At 43.1% G+C, this 17175-nt stretch overlaps 2 protein-coding genes across 2 annotated transcripts; one reads left to right on the top strand and one right to left on the bottom strand.

Annotated features, from left to right (window-relative positions):
- Window positions 1-58: 58 nt before the first annotated feature.
- Window positions 59-4138, top strand: LOC134747045 (uncharacterized). The gene is made up of 4 exons (XM_063681603.1): window positions 59-510; window positions 1036-1166; window positions 1638-1777; window positions 3254-4138. The coding sequence occupies exons 1-4, from the start codon at window positions 211-213 to the stop codon at window positions 3313-3315; spliced, it is 633 nt and encodes a 210-aa protein (XP_063537673.1). The 5' UTR covers window positions 59-210; the 3' UTR covers window positions 3316-4138.
- Window positions 4139-4610: 472 nt separating this feature from the next.
- On the bottom strand, window positions 4611-16833 carry LOC134747036 (protein cereblon-like). Its single transcript, XM_063681594.1, has 10 exons — window positions 16629-16833; window positions 16287-16486; window positions 15443-15630; window positions 14216-14356; window positions 12925-13032; window positions 12183-12307; window positions 10527-10669; window positions 9598-9700; window positions 7067-7208; window positions 4611-5758 (listed from the first exon to the last, which is right to left on the bottom strand). The coding sequence occupies exons 1-10, from the start codon at window positions 16639-16641 to the stop codon at window positions 5635-5637; spliced, it is 1287 nt and encodes a 428-aa protein (XP_063537664.1). The 5' UTR covers window positions 16642-16833; the 3' UTR covers window positions 4611-5634.
- Between the last annotated feature and the right edge of the window lie 342 nt (window positions 16834-17175).

Below are 17175 nucleotides of genomic sequence, written 5' to 3'. Positions count from 1 at the left end.
AAAAAAAAAAACTTTTGACATTGACAGATGGATGACAAACTCTGGTAGCTTGGGTTGAAAAGTGGAAAAGTAAACAAATAAAGCGCTTATAAAGCGTAATTCATTGTTTTTAGTGTTTTATTAATAAAATCCAGTACCGAATAAAGCAGTTTTATAAACATGCTAGCTGGCGTTGTGAATTAAAATCTAATTTAACAAGCGAGCACTGTCATGTATCATCCTAATCAACAGTTCATCAATGGATACACTTATCCACAGTTTTTCGGTATTCCGACTGAAACTGTGTCATGTATGCAACAAAACAGACCAAGAGCTTCGTCTTCAAGTTCTGACGATGCGTCGGACCCGCCGGCAGCGAATGCGAAACGTGAAAAAGCGGTAAAAAAAAAGGCGAGTGGTGATGGTGAAGGCAAGAAGAAATTGGACACGTCGGGGTTTTCGATAGAGGAGCGCATTGTGGCCGCGGCCTGGGTGCACGAGCGCTATCACACGCGCACCTCTATGGGACAGGTTGGTTAATCATTTATTGATTTCATTATCTCTGAAACTTGTCAAAAAACTTTTAAAGGCACAGTATGTGTAAGTTACTCTATGGTTTACTAAACGGGCTACTGCTGCACTCTAGTGGCAGAACATTGCAGTAATACCCCCTACAGTAACGGTACCCGATTAAATAACATTTAATAGGTATCTTTTCAAACAGTATCGCTAAGGTTGACCGTTTCAGGTAGAGGTACTTTACCGAAATATGAGCCGTTTTTTCTTATTTTGACCTCAGATTCATAATATAGGTCCTCTCGGATGTTAAGAATTTCAGATGTCAATTTTCATCTTGACCAGAGCAAAAATGGACAAATCCGAGATGGCGGGCATTATTTCCACTTTTATATAAAAGTACAATTTGGCTGGAGCTTGTTTTGATACCTTAAGTATTGATACCGGTACCGGAATGTTACTTGAATGATCGGGTACCTTTTTAAAAGACCAGTCTGAACCGTTTTAAAGGTATTTTTTCAGTCCCTGCTGTAATTTCAGATAAAGCAGCAGTTCGAGCTACGTTTTGGGCGGCCGGCCCCAGCCAAGAACACCCTGGTAGTGTGGGAGCGCAAACTCTTTGCTTCCGGCTCCATCCACGACGCGCCGCGCGCTGGCCGACCCGCCAAGAGGTAAGTGTTGGCGCAGGTTCAGTTACTTACATGTCTAGGTCTGTAAATAATTTATTTACTAAAGCGTGTGCTAGACAGTCGCTGACAAGCCTTCAGACTGTCTGACCTTGGTAATGTTTGTATGAAATTTTGTTGGAAACAACTGTCTACACGGTCCGTCCAGACCAAGGCCACGCGGTCCGGTCCAGCAAGGGCTTAAGTCACATTGGACAAATGAAATGTTCTCAATGTCATTTGCTGGCCATTAAAAAACTGCTTTTAATGGCCAGCAAATGACATTGAGAACATTTCATTTTTATCCTGTAGTCACCCAGAGGCTTTTGTTCTATTCCATTGTAATTTGTATTCTATTTTGGATTAATCAAAATTGGATATATTTTGGTATAGGTTTGTAAGCAGCTAGGTTGTTAATTGAAAGTGTAGGGTGCCCTAACTATTAAAGTGTGCACATGTGGTTGCCCGGGTGCACAGGAAGCTGGAACCGAGCGAAGTGTCGGAGTCCCTGGCGACGTCTCCCGCGCTGTCGCTGCGCGCGCGCGCCGCCGAGCTCAACGTGCCGCGCTCCACGCTGCGCGCGCTCATGCGCCATCTGCCGGGAGAGCCCAACCCGGGTAAGGTGGTCTTATACTAGATGTGCGTTGCGGCGATTTGGGGAGCGGCAGCTAAACTTGCATCAATATCACGTACCACTCTCAAGTCTCTCGCTATAACAGAATCCCTAAAAAATAAAAAAATAAAAAACCTTTATTCAAAGATCTTACTTACAACTAACTACATATTTTCTTCTGCCAAACCACACAGTGGTTTGTTGGCAGATGAGGCTCCTTTGCGTTTGTGTTAGCGGTTGATATGTAACTTAACTTTATCTTAAATCTAAACTTACCTACTTAACCCTTTACTGCATGCGCAGCCTTATATGGTTGTTATGTTTTTAGCTATTAAAGTTTACTTTTAACCAAATACTTATTTTATTTTTGACATGAAGTAAGGGGTTAACTTTCCAATCTGAGCGTACAGGTTACAAATGTAATGTATTATAAGGGTTATGTATTGTAATGTATTTGACCCTTTATTTTATTTAATAAAAAGTAACTTAATTTCTTTTTAAATGTTTGTTTTGTCATCCTTGTGGTCTTTAAATCCGACGGCAACTCGTTACAGATCATAGGGACTAAATATTTTCTACATCTTTGACCAAAGTAATTCGTAAAACTAGGTACCAGCAATTTATTACTATCTCTGTTTCTCGTTAACCTTTGGTTGACAATAGGTATTTTAAACTCATCATTACACATTTGTTCCAAAGCTAATAATAATGTGACTAAGTTGATTCTGATGGGAGGTACAGTCACACATAAATGTGTCTACATTTCTTCACCTTAATAAAAAAAAATTGCAATAAGGTGAAAAAATGTATAAATATGATATCGACTGTACAAGCACACGCTGTTCGACCTTTGGGGCAGCTGCAAGCAAGGATATATATGCTCGAAAACTCGAAAAACAATTATTATAGGTAGTTTGATTCTGAACTGCATCAATAGCAAGCAATTGTTACTCTATACCAGTGGTCACCAATTAGTTTCTTCAGGGGTCGAGTTCTTAAAATAAAATGACTATCGCGGTCCGTTTCTCCTTGAGTTTATTAAATAAGCAAAAAAAATTAAATAGGTCTCGGCGGTCCAGATGCGGACATTTGGTGACCCCTGCTCTATACTAAAGATATTCAGTCTAATCCTATCAATTGGCATATTTAAGCTCTTGCAAAAATAACTGCCATCTGACCGACGAACCAAAAAGAAAATTTAGGTTTTACTCCTACCAAAGTTCCTGACAGGTTTCCTCACGATGATTTCTTTATTTTGCTTCAATTTATAATTACAATTATTTATCATATGTATATTACGGATCGCAGTTCTATCTAAGTAACTTGCCGGTGTCAGGATTCTGTGTAGTGTCTCTCTTTCGATTTGATATATGTATTCCACAGTTAAATTCTCATTAGCTACTAGCTCTTGATCTGTCAACTCACCTTGCTTACACTAACAAACATCCTGTCTAAAACCATAAATTGCTATTCCTTTCAGCGAAACCGAAGGCGCCCCGAAAACGCGCCAAACCAACCGTACCAGCGCAGCCGCTCTTCTAGCCACCGCCAGATACAAGAAGTTAAAGGTCTGTTAATATCTACACACGTGGAGCATGCCAGCCAAACACGTGCAGTGGCAGACAAAACCATGTTATTCTATACAGTGTCTACTACTCTCCTAGAGGCTCTGTGAGCTGTAGACCTCGCAAGGATAGCATTAAACTGAATAAATGTATGGCACCTCCATATTGAAAAAAATCTAAACTGAATTGACAAAACTGAAAAATCTGGTACAAAATTTCATGAGAATCAATTGAGAACATACATTTTTGCCTAAGCTGAAACGTAGACCTTCGCTGACCCTCGGTCAATAAACGTAGTTATGTGTATCGTTACACGGCCACGGAGACGCCGACAGACTTCACAGACACACTGTATAGAACAATATTATTTTGACTACCCCGGCACGTACATGGCACGCTCAATATCTGTAGAGTCTGTGCGGAAAGAGAAGAATCTAGTCTAGACTAGATTTAAACGGACCTTAACACTTATATAGCCCTTTGTAATTACAGGCTCGAGAGCAATTTTAGCCTAGGGAATGCAACCGGTAAATGGTAAATATTAACTATGAAAAAACCGGTAATTTCTATTATTTTTTTTACCGGTTTGCATGCAGCGAAGTAGGGATACTTTAGCCCATATGTTTTGAAGTCTACAGACTGAGAAACATTGATGCCAATCGGTATTACTTATAAGAATAAATATATTTAGAATATTTTTCGCTTAGAGTTAAGATTATCATAAATATGTCATCATACACTTTAAAAATAAAAGGCATAATATAAAACTATTGTATATAATTATTGTAATAATTATCTAAATAAACACAATATATTGCTATTTTTGTTTGACAATTCTTCGTGTAATTATAATAAACACTCATTAAAAAACCGACCAAGTGCGAGTCGGACTCGCCCACCGAGGGTTCCGTACTTTTTAGTATTTGTTGTTATAGTGGCAACATAAATACATCATCTGTGAAAATTTCAACTGTCTAGCTATCACGGTTCATGAGATACAGTCTGGTGACAGACGGACAGCGGAGTCTTAGTAATAGGATCCCGTTTTTACCCTTTGGGTACGGAACCCTAATAACAACTGATGAGTAGCCGGGTCCACACATAGCGAGCATACGCGCGAGGCAATTTCCTGCGCACAAAACGGCCAGTGTAGACGTGCCTCGGCCGAGGCGGCGCGCTCGAGGCACGTCTAAAAATGTTGATACAACACGCGCACCTCGGCCGAGGCACGTCTACACTGGCCGTTTTGTGCGCGCAGGAAATTGCCTTGCGCGTATGCTCGCTATGTGTGGACCCGGATAGTGATGAAATGATGAATTATTCTGCTTTATTTAAAACTGCACATTGAAATTGTTAACCAAGGGATGAAAGGCACTCAACACTTGTATGACAGTCAAGGTAGTTTCGGATTATTATCCGAGACTGAAATGTCGCCTTTCCCCTAGTTAAGCACTACTTTTCATTTCTAATACGGGGAAAGCAAAATAATAAACACGAGTAAGTATAAACTTAACAGTATTTCTCGAGTTGAGGGTACTTTCAATTAACAATTTAGGGAAAATTATCGTTATTTATGCAATGGAGACCTGGAGAGTTAAATATCAGAATGTACAACAAATCCATTTTTTTTATTTATCATCATCGAATCGACAAAGATAGTTTATTTTCCAAGTAGCCGCTTATGAACGACCAATAAAACTACGCCGGCTCTAACCCTACACCTCTGACCCGAGAAGATTGAAATCCCTCTTACGATATCGGATGTAGGATCCTACATCCACAATGGCGTGGGGCGGTCGTCCGCGTCAGCGGTCACGCACACTTCAGCAAACCTGCCTACAAATATACGCACACAAACAAATATTATCGGTCCGACATGCTTGAAATTATCGGAAGTACTAATTCGATATCGATCGAACAATGTGAAAACGTTCTTATTGTTGTGAGAATCCGAACGTGAGCAAGCCAGCTTAGTTGAAGTTAGTTGTTTCCGCGGCAGACTGTAAATTAACTTACATACATATGTATTTACTAATATGTAATTTAGGATTAACTCTAATAAAACCTGTAGAAATAAATCTTAATTTCTTAAAAAAAATATAGAACAGTAAATAAAATGGGGCATTTTCTATGAAAAGGGACCTTACTGTCGATGGCGTCGCGCGGCATTGTATTTATATCGGAACATCGTTAATAATGGCGTAAGCGCCATCGACAATAAGGTCCCTTTTTATAGAAAAAACAACAAATAGAAAGCAACTATTGAATATAAGTACAGTGAAGCATAAGAAGTCATTCAAATCGTGTCGTCGTCGTCGTCGTCGTCGTCGCTGTGTCGTCGCTCGGCGCGCGGCAGCACGAGGTTGCGGCACAGCGCGAAGAACTGCGCCGGGCGGAGCTGCCGCTTCATCGCGTCGAACCTGACAGTGACGAACATCACATCTAATTACATTCAGAACTCACGGGGAAGCTTATTGACCTTACTGTAAGTGGCGCTTAGATCGGCATACGATAAAAAGATTGTCCCGAACTGGGAGGCCGAAAGCCGACTCCGTAGGGCCGAAGGCTCGGAGCGTCACCGGAGGTACGCTCTGCGCAAACCTAAGAAGGAAGGCTCGTAGCGACCGCAGGGCCCCGAGCAACGGCAACTAGCCCTCCCCAAATATGTGAGTAAGCGAATTGGCGGGCCGGAAGCGCGATGATGAGCTTCGAATCCTTGCGAAGGCCGTCGGTGTGACAGATGCGCGTTTTAGAGAACTTGGAGTTTAAATTCTACAGTACCTAAACGTCAAAAAAATGATTATGTACCTCCAGCCCATGTGCGTGCCGCACGCGCTGCACTGCGCCACGCACCACGTGTAGCCGGGGAACCACGAGTACTCCGCACTAGGGGGGCCGAGCAAGCTTAAATACGATTATGTACCTCCAGCCCATGTGCGTGCCGCACGCGCTGCACTGCGCCACGCACCACGTGTAGCCGGGGAACCACGAGTACTCCGCACTAGGGGGGCCGAGCAAGCTTAAATACGATTATGTACCTCCAGCCCATGTGCGTGCCGCACGCGCTGCACTGCGCCACGCACCACGTGTAGCCGGGGAACCACGAGTACTCCGCACTGGGCGGGCCGAGCAAGCTTAAATACGATTATGTACCTCCAGCCCATGTGCGTGCCGCACGCGCTGCACTGCGCCACGCACCACGTGTAGCCGGGGAACCACGAGTACTCCGCACTGGGCGGGCCGAGCAAGCTTAAATACGATTATGTACCTCCAGCCCATGTGCGTGCCGCACGCGCTGCACTGCGCCACGCACCACGTGTAGCCGGGGAACCACGAGTACTCCGCACTGGGCGGGCCGAGCAAGCTTAAATACGATTATGTACCTCCAGCCCATGTGCGTGCCGCACGCGCTGCACTGCGCCACGCACCACGTGTAGCCGGGGAACCACGAGTACTCCGCACTGGGCGGGCCGAGCAAGCTTAAATACGATTATGTACCTCCAGCCCATGTGCGTGCCGCACGCGCTGCACTGCGCCACGCACCACGTGTAGCCGGGGAACCACGAGTACTCCGCACTGGGCGGGCCGAGCAAGCTTAAATACGATTATGTACCTCCAGCCCATGTGCGTGCCGCACGCGCTGCACTGCGCCACGCACCACGTGTAGCCGGGGAACCACGAGTACTCCGCACTGGGCGGGCCGAGCAAGCTTAAATACGATTATGTACCTCCAGCCCATGTGCGTGCCGCACGCGCTGCACTGCGCCACGCACCACGTGTAGCCGGGGAACCACGAGTACTCCGCACTGGGGGGGCCGAGCAGGGTGCCGTGCGCCGCTCGGACTGTGACCACGTCGTGCATGAAGCCGCCTGCGACACAACATATATTTAAAAAACCGGCCAAGTGCGAGTCGGACTAGCGCAATAAAGGATCTGTACCGTTACGCGGAAAACGACAAAAAAATCACGTTTGTTGTAGGGGAGCCCCACTTAAATATTTATTTTATTTTGTTTTTAGTATTTGTTGTTATAGCGGCAACAGAAATACATCATCTGTAAAAAATTTAACTGTCTAGCTACCAGCTATCACGGTTCATGAGATAATAGTTATGATAATGTCATTATTATGTAAAAATTTCATAATTTTTGTTGGTAAACTCCGGAGATAAGAGGGGGGGGGGGGGGGGGGAGAAATGGTATTTTTTCACATTTTCCTCTATAAGTCAATTTTCTTTTCACTACGGATAAAAAAAATAAAAAATAGTCAAACATCAAACATTTATTCAGCAAAAAGGCCACAGGACAGGGGCACTTTTACATGTCAATTTTTACAAGCAATACAAAACCAAAATTTACAAAAAACAATTACAAATATTATTATTAATTCTTTATTTCAGATAATTAATTTATCCATAGAATTGTTAGTTTGGCTTATGACTACGTTAGTTACTTACTACTACTAAATTATTTAATTATTTACACACAGTTCAATCCAGAATTTCAGGAAGGTACATGTATAATCCACCCTGTCTGCTATGACCTTGAGTATACTGTTGTGACTGCTCCGAACCCGACACAACAGAGACGCTATTCGCTTACGCCTGACGGCATAGAAGTCGTCAGTTCGTAATATGGAATCAATAAAATATTAGATACTTTGTCAGAGATGTATCCAGTCTAAGGGCCCGGCAGGGTTGATAAAAATCATGATTTTTATAAAAAAATCATAATAATCCGATTAATTTGATTTAAATCGGATTTAATTGATTAAAATCAGATTTTTTTGATTTTTTCATTTTCTTGTCTTTTTTTATTAATTAAATAGCCAGTTCAGTTATATAATAAATATATTGCCGGAAGCGAACTTTTTTTCATCGAAATAAACCGACACAGCATCTTTTTTTCTTACAGACATCTTTTTGTTGTATTCACTCTTTCACTAGTCAATTACGAATGACCGGGCGAAAAGCGTCTCGTGTTTTAGTTTCGGGGAATCCTGGAACTGTTTCGGTACCATGCGTCTCGTATTATAGTTTCGGGGTTTCCCCGAAACTGTTACGCTATGACTCGGTCGCACATGTGTGCGTGCCGTAGTGGTCCGGGGAATTCCCTAAACAATTTTGGGCCGATTTTTTTTGGAAAAAATCCCTTGATTAAATACACGATTTAAATCACTGATTTAAATCATATCAACCCTGGCGCCCGGCCACATGTACGCGGTGCGACGTCGCCGACGCAACGCGGCGCGTTTTGCGGTGCCGCGCCGCAACGCAGAAATCTGACGCAAAATCTGGCGGCGCGGCGTGCGAGTGCGGCGCCGCGCGCGGTGCCGCAAAACGGTGCGAGTGCGGCGCCGCGCGCGGTGCCGCAAAACGGTGCGAGTGCGGCGCCGCGCGCGGTGCCGCAAAACGGTGCGAGTGCGGCGCCGCGCGCGGTGCCGCAAAACGGTGCGAGTGCGGCGCCGCGCGCGGTGCCGCAAAACGGTGCGAGTGCGGCGCCGCGCGCGGTGCCGCAAAACGGTGCGAGTGCGGCGCCGCGCGCGGTGCCGCAAAACGGTGCGCGGCGCCGCCCGCCGCAACGCAAGATGAAAATGTTCAATTTGAGCTCTTCTAAATAATATCCCGCTTGACCTGGTAACTAGATTTTGAAATTTTGCCCTCTCTTTATTTTGGGCATTTTCCATAATTAATAAAAAAAATACACTTCCTATGTGTTTGGGTGCAATGGAGAGGAGTCTTCTAAAAATAAGAAAGGTGCAAAAGATCAGGAGTGAAAACATAAGGAAGAAAACCAAGCTTACAGATGCTCTCCATCAAAGCCTACGCCTCAAATGGCAATGGGCAGGGCATATAGCTAGGTACAATGACAGAAGATGGACACTAGAATCTACAAAATGGACAGGACCAGCAGGGAGAAGACATAAGGGCAAACCAAAAAGAAAATGGACGGAAGACATCATCTCGGTAGCAGGCACAGAATGGTTAAAGACAGCCCAAGATAGAGACAAATGGAGAAAGTGTGAGGAGGCTTTTACCCAAAAGGGATCTACATCAGACTAAATTGAAAATATGTAGTAATTTTGCAATGTGATATGGAAATAAAAAAGCTTTTTTATTTATTTATTATTTATGTGTTTGGGTTAGCGTTGTTCATAAGTATTTCAAATCGATAGCTTATTAAGTAGTTCTCGAGATATTTAACAATGTGACGTAACTGTTAATAAAGCTAGTACCTAAAGATAATAATATTATGTACTAACCATAATTAGTGTAGTTGGCGTGCACGCCGTCACTGGACATGGCGAACATGTGCGAGCGCCGTGACAGTTCTGCGCCGCAATTGCCGCAGCATAATGCTTTTGACTGGAATAATATCAAGCCAATATTAGGTACAGCCGCCATCAGATATATCGGAGCGGCCGAGGTGCTCAAAAATATCTGAACTCGCGCTCTAACGCCTTGACAATAGAGCGTGTTCAGATATTTGTGAGTACCATGGCCGCTCCTTATATGATTGCGACTGTAGAAATAAATAAGACTGCATATTGATAATTATAATCATATTTTATTCACAATATTTATAATATTAGCAGAGCAGATCCGCTCCTAAGCATACGAAAGGTTAAGAAACTTACCACGATTTCGCAAGTTACATCGATTCCGGACTACATATTCACCAATATCGTCATTTATATTAGCTTTAAAAAATGCGTATAAACAAATAAAGATAACTTGAACAAGCATTACCAAAATATGTGCCATTCTCAATCAAAAGGGTACTTATTGTCGGTTGTCAATAAGACGCTATTTCCATATAGCTTCAATTTGAAATCAACCTTATTGACAAGCGACTAATGTGGTACCTTTTGTTTGAAAATGTCACATATAATCGCACTGATTGCTGCTCACAGAACTATTGTCAAGGTTATAAGGACGGTACGGAGTGAAACATGTCGAGCGTTTTCGACTTACCTAACACGTGAGTGACCCGTTATTAATATATTTAATATGTCTGTGTCTCACGGAAGTTTTGTTATAAGAGGAGTTTGTAGTATCAAATACCTCGTTTATGCAGCATGGGGCGAGGCTTGACAGGAGCAGCGTTGTCGACGGCGGCGGACGTCAGGCGGTAGCGGATAGCGTCATGTTGTATTTATTAAACTGTGTGAGAGAAAGTATTGTAATGTACCTTGTCTATGAAGCGTAGGGCGAGGCTTAACCGGAGTAATGCGTTGTCGACGGCGAACAACGCGTTCCGATCGCGCGCCGACAGCGTCAGGTTGGACGCCACCCAGAACGACAGCGACACGGCGTCCTGCGGCATCTTGTCGTCTACAATCAAATTATAACATAAGATAATTATTTATATTTATTTAGAAAACGTTTCAGATATGATTCCGTTGCCGGACGCCAGATTTCAAAGTCTAATTACTTACTATATCAAGTGAGGTATCATTTGAAATAGTAAGCTGTACATTCCAAAACATTTTAGGAAAATGTAATCTAACATCCAGTCAGAGACAAAATCTGTTGACTAAAAAATGTTTTTATGCTAATCGTTTCCCTTTATATCCAGGATTCAAAGATTTCAAAGCTTAGGTCTAAACTCTAAACTCATCTAGGTTCGGTCACTATAAAAGCTACAAGTGAAAAATGAATTACAGGTAAGTATACAAAATGCTACTCACTTTGCTCTAAAAAAAAAATTGTAATTGTTCTATAGTCTTATGTAACGTATGTATGTTTGTAAGCATGTTTGATACTTAGGTACTTTATTAGTTGTGTATCCAATTGTTACTTCTGTGTATCTTCCTATTTATAGGCAGTGCCGAACAAGCCCTGTTTCTACTTGTTATCAATATCAGTATGTTATAATTAATGGAACTATAAGGTCTTATTGTATATCTGCAAGTTTAAACTTATCTATATATAGCAGCACGGGATCTGGTAACGTAGCTGCTGCCCTCAGTGCCCCATTTAAAAATCTATTCTGTTTTAATAACAAAACTTCCCTGAGACAGACATATTAAATATATTAATAACGGGTCACTCACGTATATGGGTCCGGGGTTTTTCAACTTAAAAGACGCGAGTGACCCGTCATCATAAATAAATAATAAAATAAAAAAACTTTTTATTTCCACATCACATTACAAAAAATTAGTACATTTACATATACATAGTACAGTTAAAAAAAACTATTTTCAGATTAATCTGATGTATGTGTATGTTGTTAATGACGAGTGTAGATCCCTTTTGGGTAAAAGCCCCAGCTTTTGGATCTACATCAGTCATTATAGTCATTAATATATTTAATAAAATCTATTCTGTATTTGAAATCCATACTAATATTATAAATGCGAAAGTCTGTCTGTCTGTCTGTCTGTGTGTTCCCTCTTCACGCTTAAACCGCTGAACCGATTTAGATGAAATTTGGCATAGAGATAGGTTGAGTCCCTGAGAAGGACATAGGATAGTTTTTATCCCGAAAATCATCCCTTAAGAAAGTAAAAAGCGGGGTGGAATTGAGATAATTAACGAAGTGCCTGCTAATTTGTGTGCATAATATGCTCAAATTTAGATTGCTATGAGATTTTCTCCAGGCGCTATTCTTACTCTAGCTGCGGTTACTAAGTCCACGCAGACGAAGTCGCGGGCAAAAGCTAGTGTTACTATAAAAGCTCGAACGTACAGTAAATCCTAGGATTTATCGGTAAAACCCTTAATCTCCGGTAACCCGGGATCTTAATCTTACATTGCGTATCGGTAAAAGCCCGAAATGTTAAATAAACCTTGTATTTTCAATATTTTTGGAATTTTACCGACGTTGAATAATTATACATACCAAGGCTGAGCGTGGCAAAGTGGTCCGTGAGGCGCGCGCGCAGACGGCGATAGTCGAAAATATGCCACACGAATGATGGCCACGGGGATGTCGCGGCGTCCATACGACGTAGAATTCGCTCTTGCCTGTGTACAATCACATTCACAACAGATCAAAAGAAGTACAATTTTTTTTTGTTAAAATCTTCCACAAATCCACCGTAAAGTCAATAAGGCTTAGCATGACGCATGACTATAAATGTCCTACAATTGTTTTATTTTTACATTAAATTTTAAACTAACTGATATGAGTGATGTATAATGTTCAGCAGATCAACAAAAACTGAATTTTGGGAGTTGAGGTAAGAAATATCATCAATCAAATTCCTCGATTCTGGTATGAGAATGCTGAAATGTTTCGCCGCTGGAAAAAGGACTAGCCGGGATCCCTTTGTTTGACATAATTATTGAAAGTCATAATGTATTGATTGTCATATTATCATTAATCATTAGTCATAATTCTGAAATCGTTAACTTTTCAGGATTTTCTTCGGGTTATCCTATAGATAGGTTAGGTTACGTTTGTTTTATGGCAATCCTGAAAAGTTACGCGTTTCTGAGAAAAACCAAATTATGACTAATGATAATATGACAATCATTACATTATGACTTTCAATAATTATGTCAAACAATAGAGACCCGGACTAGCCATTCCTTCAAATGTACGGTGTACTGGTACTGTACTGAGTACTGAGTGTACTGACCTTGTATGTAGCGGCCGCCTCAGCGGGTCGAGCGAGGCGAGCCGGAAGGGCCGCAGCGAGTCGCCCGGCGCGAACTCCGGCAGCACCTCTACTTCCAACATCTGCATACTGATGGAAAAACAATTAGTTCATTCTGCTGTTGATTATGAAAATCTTCATTTTGTGTGTTCTAAGTGAAATATTACAATAAATGCTGTTTTAGCCGCACGCGGTGGGAGGCCCGGGCGACTACGCCGGCCTCCGCGGTTCCAGCCCCTCGCTACAAGTCACTTACTTCCTAAAGGCGTCTCCTTGGCGGGTGCGCGGGTGCTTCAGCCGCACGCGGTGGGAGGCCCGGGCCACTACGCCGGCCTCCGCGGCCCCAGCCTCTCGCTACAAGTCACTTACTTCCTAAAGGCGTCTCCTTGGCGGGTGCGCGGGTGCTTCAGCCGCACGCGGTGGGAGGCCCGGGCCACTACGTCGGCCTCCGCGGCCCCATCCTCTCGCTACAAGTCACTTACTTCCTAAAGGCGTCTCCTTGGCGGATGCGCGGGTGCTTCAGCCGCACGCGGTAGGAGGCCCGGGCCACTACGCCGGCCTCCGCGGCCCCAGCCCCTCGCTACAAGTCACTTACTTCCTAAAGGCGTCTCCTTGGCGGGTGCGCGGGTGCTTCAGCCGCACGCGGTGGGAGGCCCGGGCCACTACGCCGGCCTCCGCGGCCCCAGCCTCTCGCTACAAGTCACTTACTTCCTAAAGGCGTCTCCTTGGCGGGTGCGCGGGTGCTTCAGCCGCACGCGGTGGGAGGCCCGGGCCACTACGTCGGCCTCCGCGGCCCCATCCTCTCGCTACAAGTCACTTACTTCCTAAAGGCGTCTCCTTGGCGGATGCGCGGGTGCTTCAGCCGCACGCGGTAGGAGGCCCGGGCCACTACGCCGGCCTCCGCGGCCCCAGCCCCTCGCTACAAGTCACTTACTTCCTAAAGGCGTCTCCTTGGCGGGTGCGCGGGTGCTTCAGCCGCACGCGGTGGGAGGCCCGGGCCACTACGCCGGCCTCCGCGGCCCCAGCCTCTCGCTACAAGTCACTTACTTCCTAAAGGCGTCTCCTTGGCGGGTGCGCGGGTGCTTCAGCCGCACGCGGTGGGAGGCCCGGGCCACTACGCCGGCCTCCGCGGCCCCAGCCTCTCGCTACAAGTCACTTACTTCCTAAAGGCGTCTCCTTGGCGGATGCGCGGGTGCTTCAGCCGCACGCGGTGGGAGGCCCGGGCCACTACGCCGGCCTCCGCGGCCCCAGCCCCTCGCTACAAGTCACTTACTTCCTAAAGGCGTCTCCTTGGCGGGTGCGCGGGTGCTTCAGCCGCACGCGGTGGGAGGCCCGGGCCACTACGCCGGCCTCCGCGGCTCCGGCCAGTACCTCGCAGAGAACGCCCAGGCCTGACACGTTCATGCCGGCTTCGCTGCAACAACCACACAATAGTCAAGACATGAGGCTGTTTGAAACCCGTTAGGCATACTGAATGTTTGGAAAAGTAAGCACATATCTAAATATCTATTTTGTCTGACAAATACTATGTTTAGATTAGGGATGTACCGACTAATCGGGAAAGTCGACTATCCGGCCACATTTGTAGTCGGCGACTAGTCGGCCAAAATAGCCGAAAAATTGGATAATGTAGCCCATTTATTATTTATTCTGGAAAATATCACGTTCCATTTGTATGGAAATCGTCACCGCCACGCGCTATATATATTTTTTTTTACGAAAAAATTTATGAATGCCTACTTTAAAGTGATATTTTCCAGAATGAAAAATAAATGGGCTACATTATAAAAAAAATTATTTAGGTAGTGTAAATCGTCACACTGTGATTCTAACAGCCAAAATTGTTACAAAAATTTACATAACATTTAAATTTTTTGTACAAACATCTTTTTTTTTGTATGAAAAAGTATAATAATTATTTTAAATATAAATTCCTCATCCCAAAATTATACGAAAATGATATATAACTTGCCCTAATTATTCTATTCTATTCCTAGTTGCTAAGAACAGGACGAAATCACAGACGAAATATAGCATAGATTGGACCTGGGGAGCCGACCCTCTCCCTCCTCCCCCGTTTGGGGGGTAGGCACGGTATTTTTTGACATCATTATTGAAAGCCATAATGTAAGGATTGTCATATTAGTATTATCAATGTTCATTAGTCATAATTCTGAAACTGTCAATTTTTCAGGATTTTCCTCAGGTTATCCTATAGATAGGTTAGGTTTGTTTTATGGCAATGTGGACAAACAATACATTATGATTTATGACTTAAAACTATATAGGAAGCCTGAGACAAAAGTGCATACTCAATGCGCTTACTAACCCTACTAAAAAAGACGCCTTCCTTACTGTGATATTATAATATATACTTAATTTCACTTTTACGAATAAGCTTGTAAAAAGTGTCCTATTAAAGTATTTTTATGCACTTTCCAGATCAGTTGAGACTAACCTAGAAATTGGTCAAAACTGGTCTCAAAGAGCTGTAGCTTACTCTGGACAGAGCAGACAGAACATCCGCTTTTGAAGAATCACATCCCGGTAGGGCTCGGATTTCAGCAGCATCGGAACAGTCTCTCCAGGGAACAAAGTTCCATGATGTACCATGCCAGGCACACGGTCCGTCCAGCCCGCCTCCAGCACTTGCCGCCCGCTCAGCTGCTCCAAGTCTGTACCCAGATACTGTGCACCAGGTAAAAAATTAAATTTTTTATAAGAGATTCATAATTAAGGAGGCCGCTCAAATCTGTTACTACCCCAAGTAGATGATAAACCTTGGCTGGACATGCTGCCGCTGTCTAGATAACAGAATCTGATGAAAAACGAGTAACAACTTGAGGCATTGCTTAATGACGTCACAGACGGAGCGATTATATATATCAGCCGATATAGGCAGATACCGACAGATATCTGCAAGTTACGCTAAGTACCACACATGCAACAATACCAAAATATATATCGCTCTCTGTCTAGCACCTACATTGTGGGACAGACGAAATATACCGACCGATACATCACAAGGCATATACAGATATCGATATACATTTAAGATATCGGCAGATCCCAAGATAGTTCCAAGAATTTGAATGGTAATGTTTTCAAACGAGGCTTCCATGTTTTATTTCCATTCACTGTTTCAATTTCAAAATAGGTATCCTGTTTTAGCAAAGCCTGACAACATTTGAAGAATATTGTTAAAAATCTATTTTGCTATTACAGAACAAATGGCACTGTTTTATTTATATATAACATATTCCATTGTATTTGAAAATTACATCACATTCTATTCATAAGATTTTAATCACATAAAAGTATTGGTGTGCTCAAGTATATCAAACCGAGTGTGTTGCTGGCAGGCTGATGTCAAACTCCTGCACTTCCTCGTCATCGCCTCCCTCGTCGGGGAGGCCCCCACCGTTCTCCGTGTTGCCACCGTCTCCCACAGCCATCACCGCCATCCTGGCTTCACCATCTTCTACACCCACTAGGGCCATCTCCTCTGATTCAGGCGCATGGTAGTCATTGTCACTATCTGCCGCTGTTGTAACAACACGTACAACATTTAAAAAAATACTCTAGATCTGAATAAAAGTATTCATTAAAAAGCACATATAATTTTAGACGCATATGTAGTCTAGACAAAGTAAAAATAGACGTATCAAAATCGGAAACCTACGTACCATTCTCTTCCATGAGTCTACGGAGTAGTTCCCTTAGGAGCGATATATTGAAGGTTTTCTAATAACTTATAAAACAAACTTACAGCACCCACAAATCCACTACTGAAATATATAAATTAATAGAATTACTTTCGAGTATTACTATACAATAACAAACACAATAGTCGCATAGGAAAACGATCAAAGCAGTTCACTGTTTAGATAAGTTTACAAATGCAGCTGTGATCAAAGGCTGTGATCTGTGATACGATATCTATCACACAACACAACTGTCATTCTAATACAAAAAAACATTGAAACAACAGAAATTATAATAATTAACTTTAGTGATTATTTGTAAATATATTATTTATCACCATACTTAATATTTATGCAAATATTATTTGTGATCCTTGACATTGTATGCATGATAGACGGAAATATTACAAAAATATATCGAAATATTATTTTTAAGATTTGAAGATAGATTGGATAGCTTACTTTATAAACATTTGATTTCGTTCAGAAATTCAGAAATGTTACCAAAGTTAATTAATATTGTCCCCCC

Source organism: Cydia strobilella, chromosome 14, assembly GCF_947568885.1.
Source record: "Cydia strobilella chromosome 14, ilCydStro3.1, whole genome shotgun sequence".
NCBI classification, from domain to species: domain Eukaryota; kingdom Metazoa; phylum Arthropoda; class Insecta; order Lepidoptera; family Tortricidae; genus Cydia; species Cydia strobilella.
This window is presented reverse-complemented; position numbering and strand designations above follow the sequence as displayed.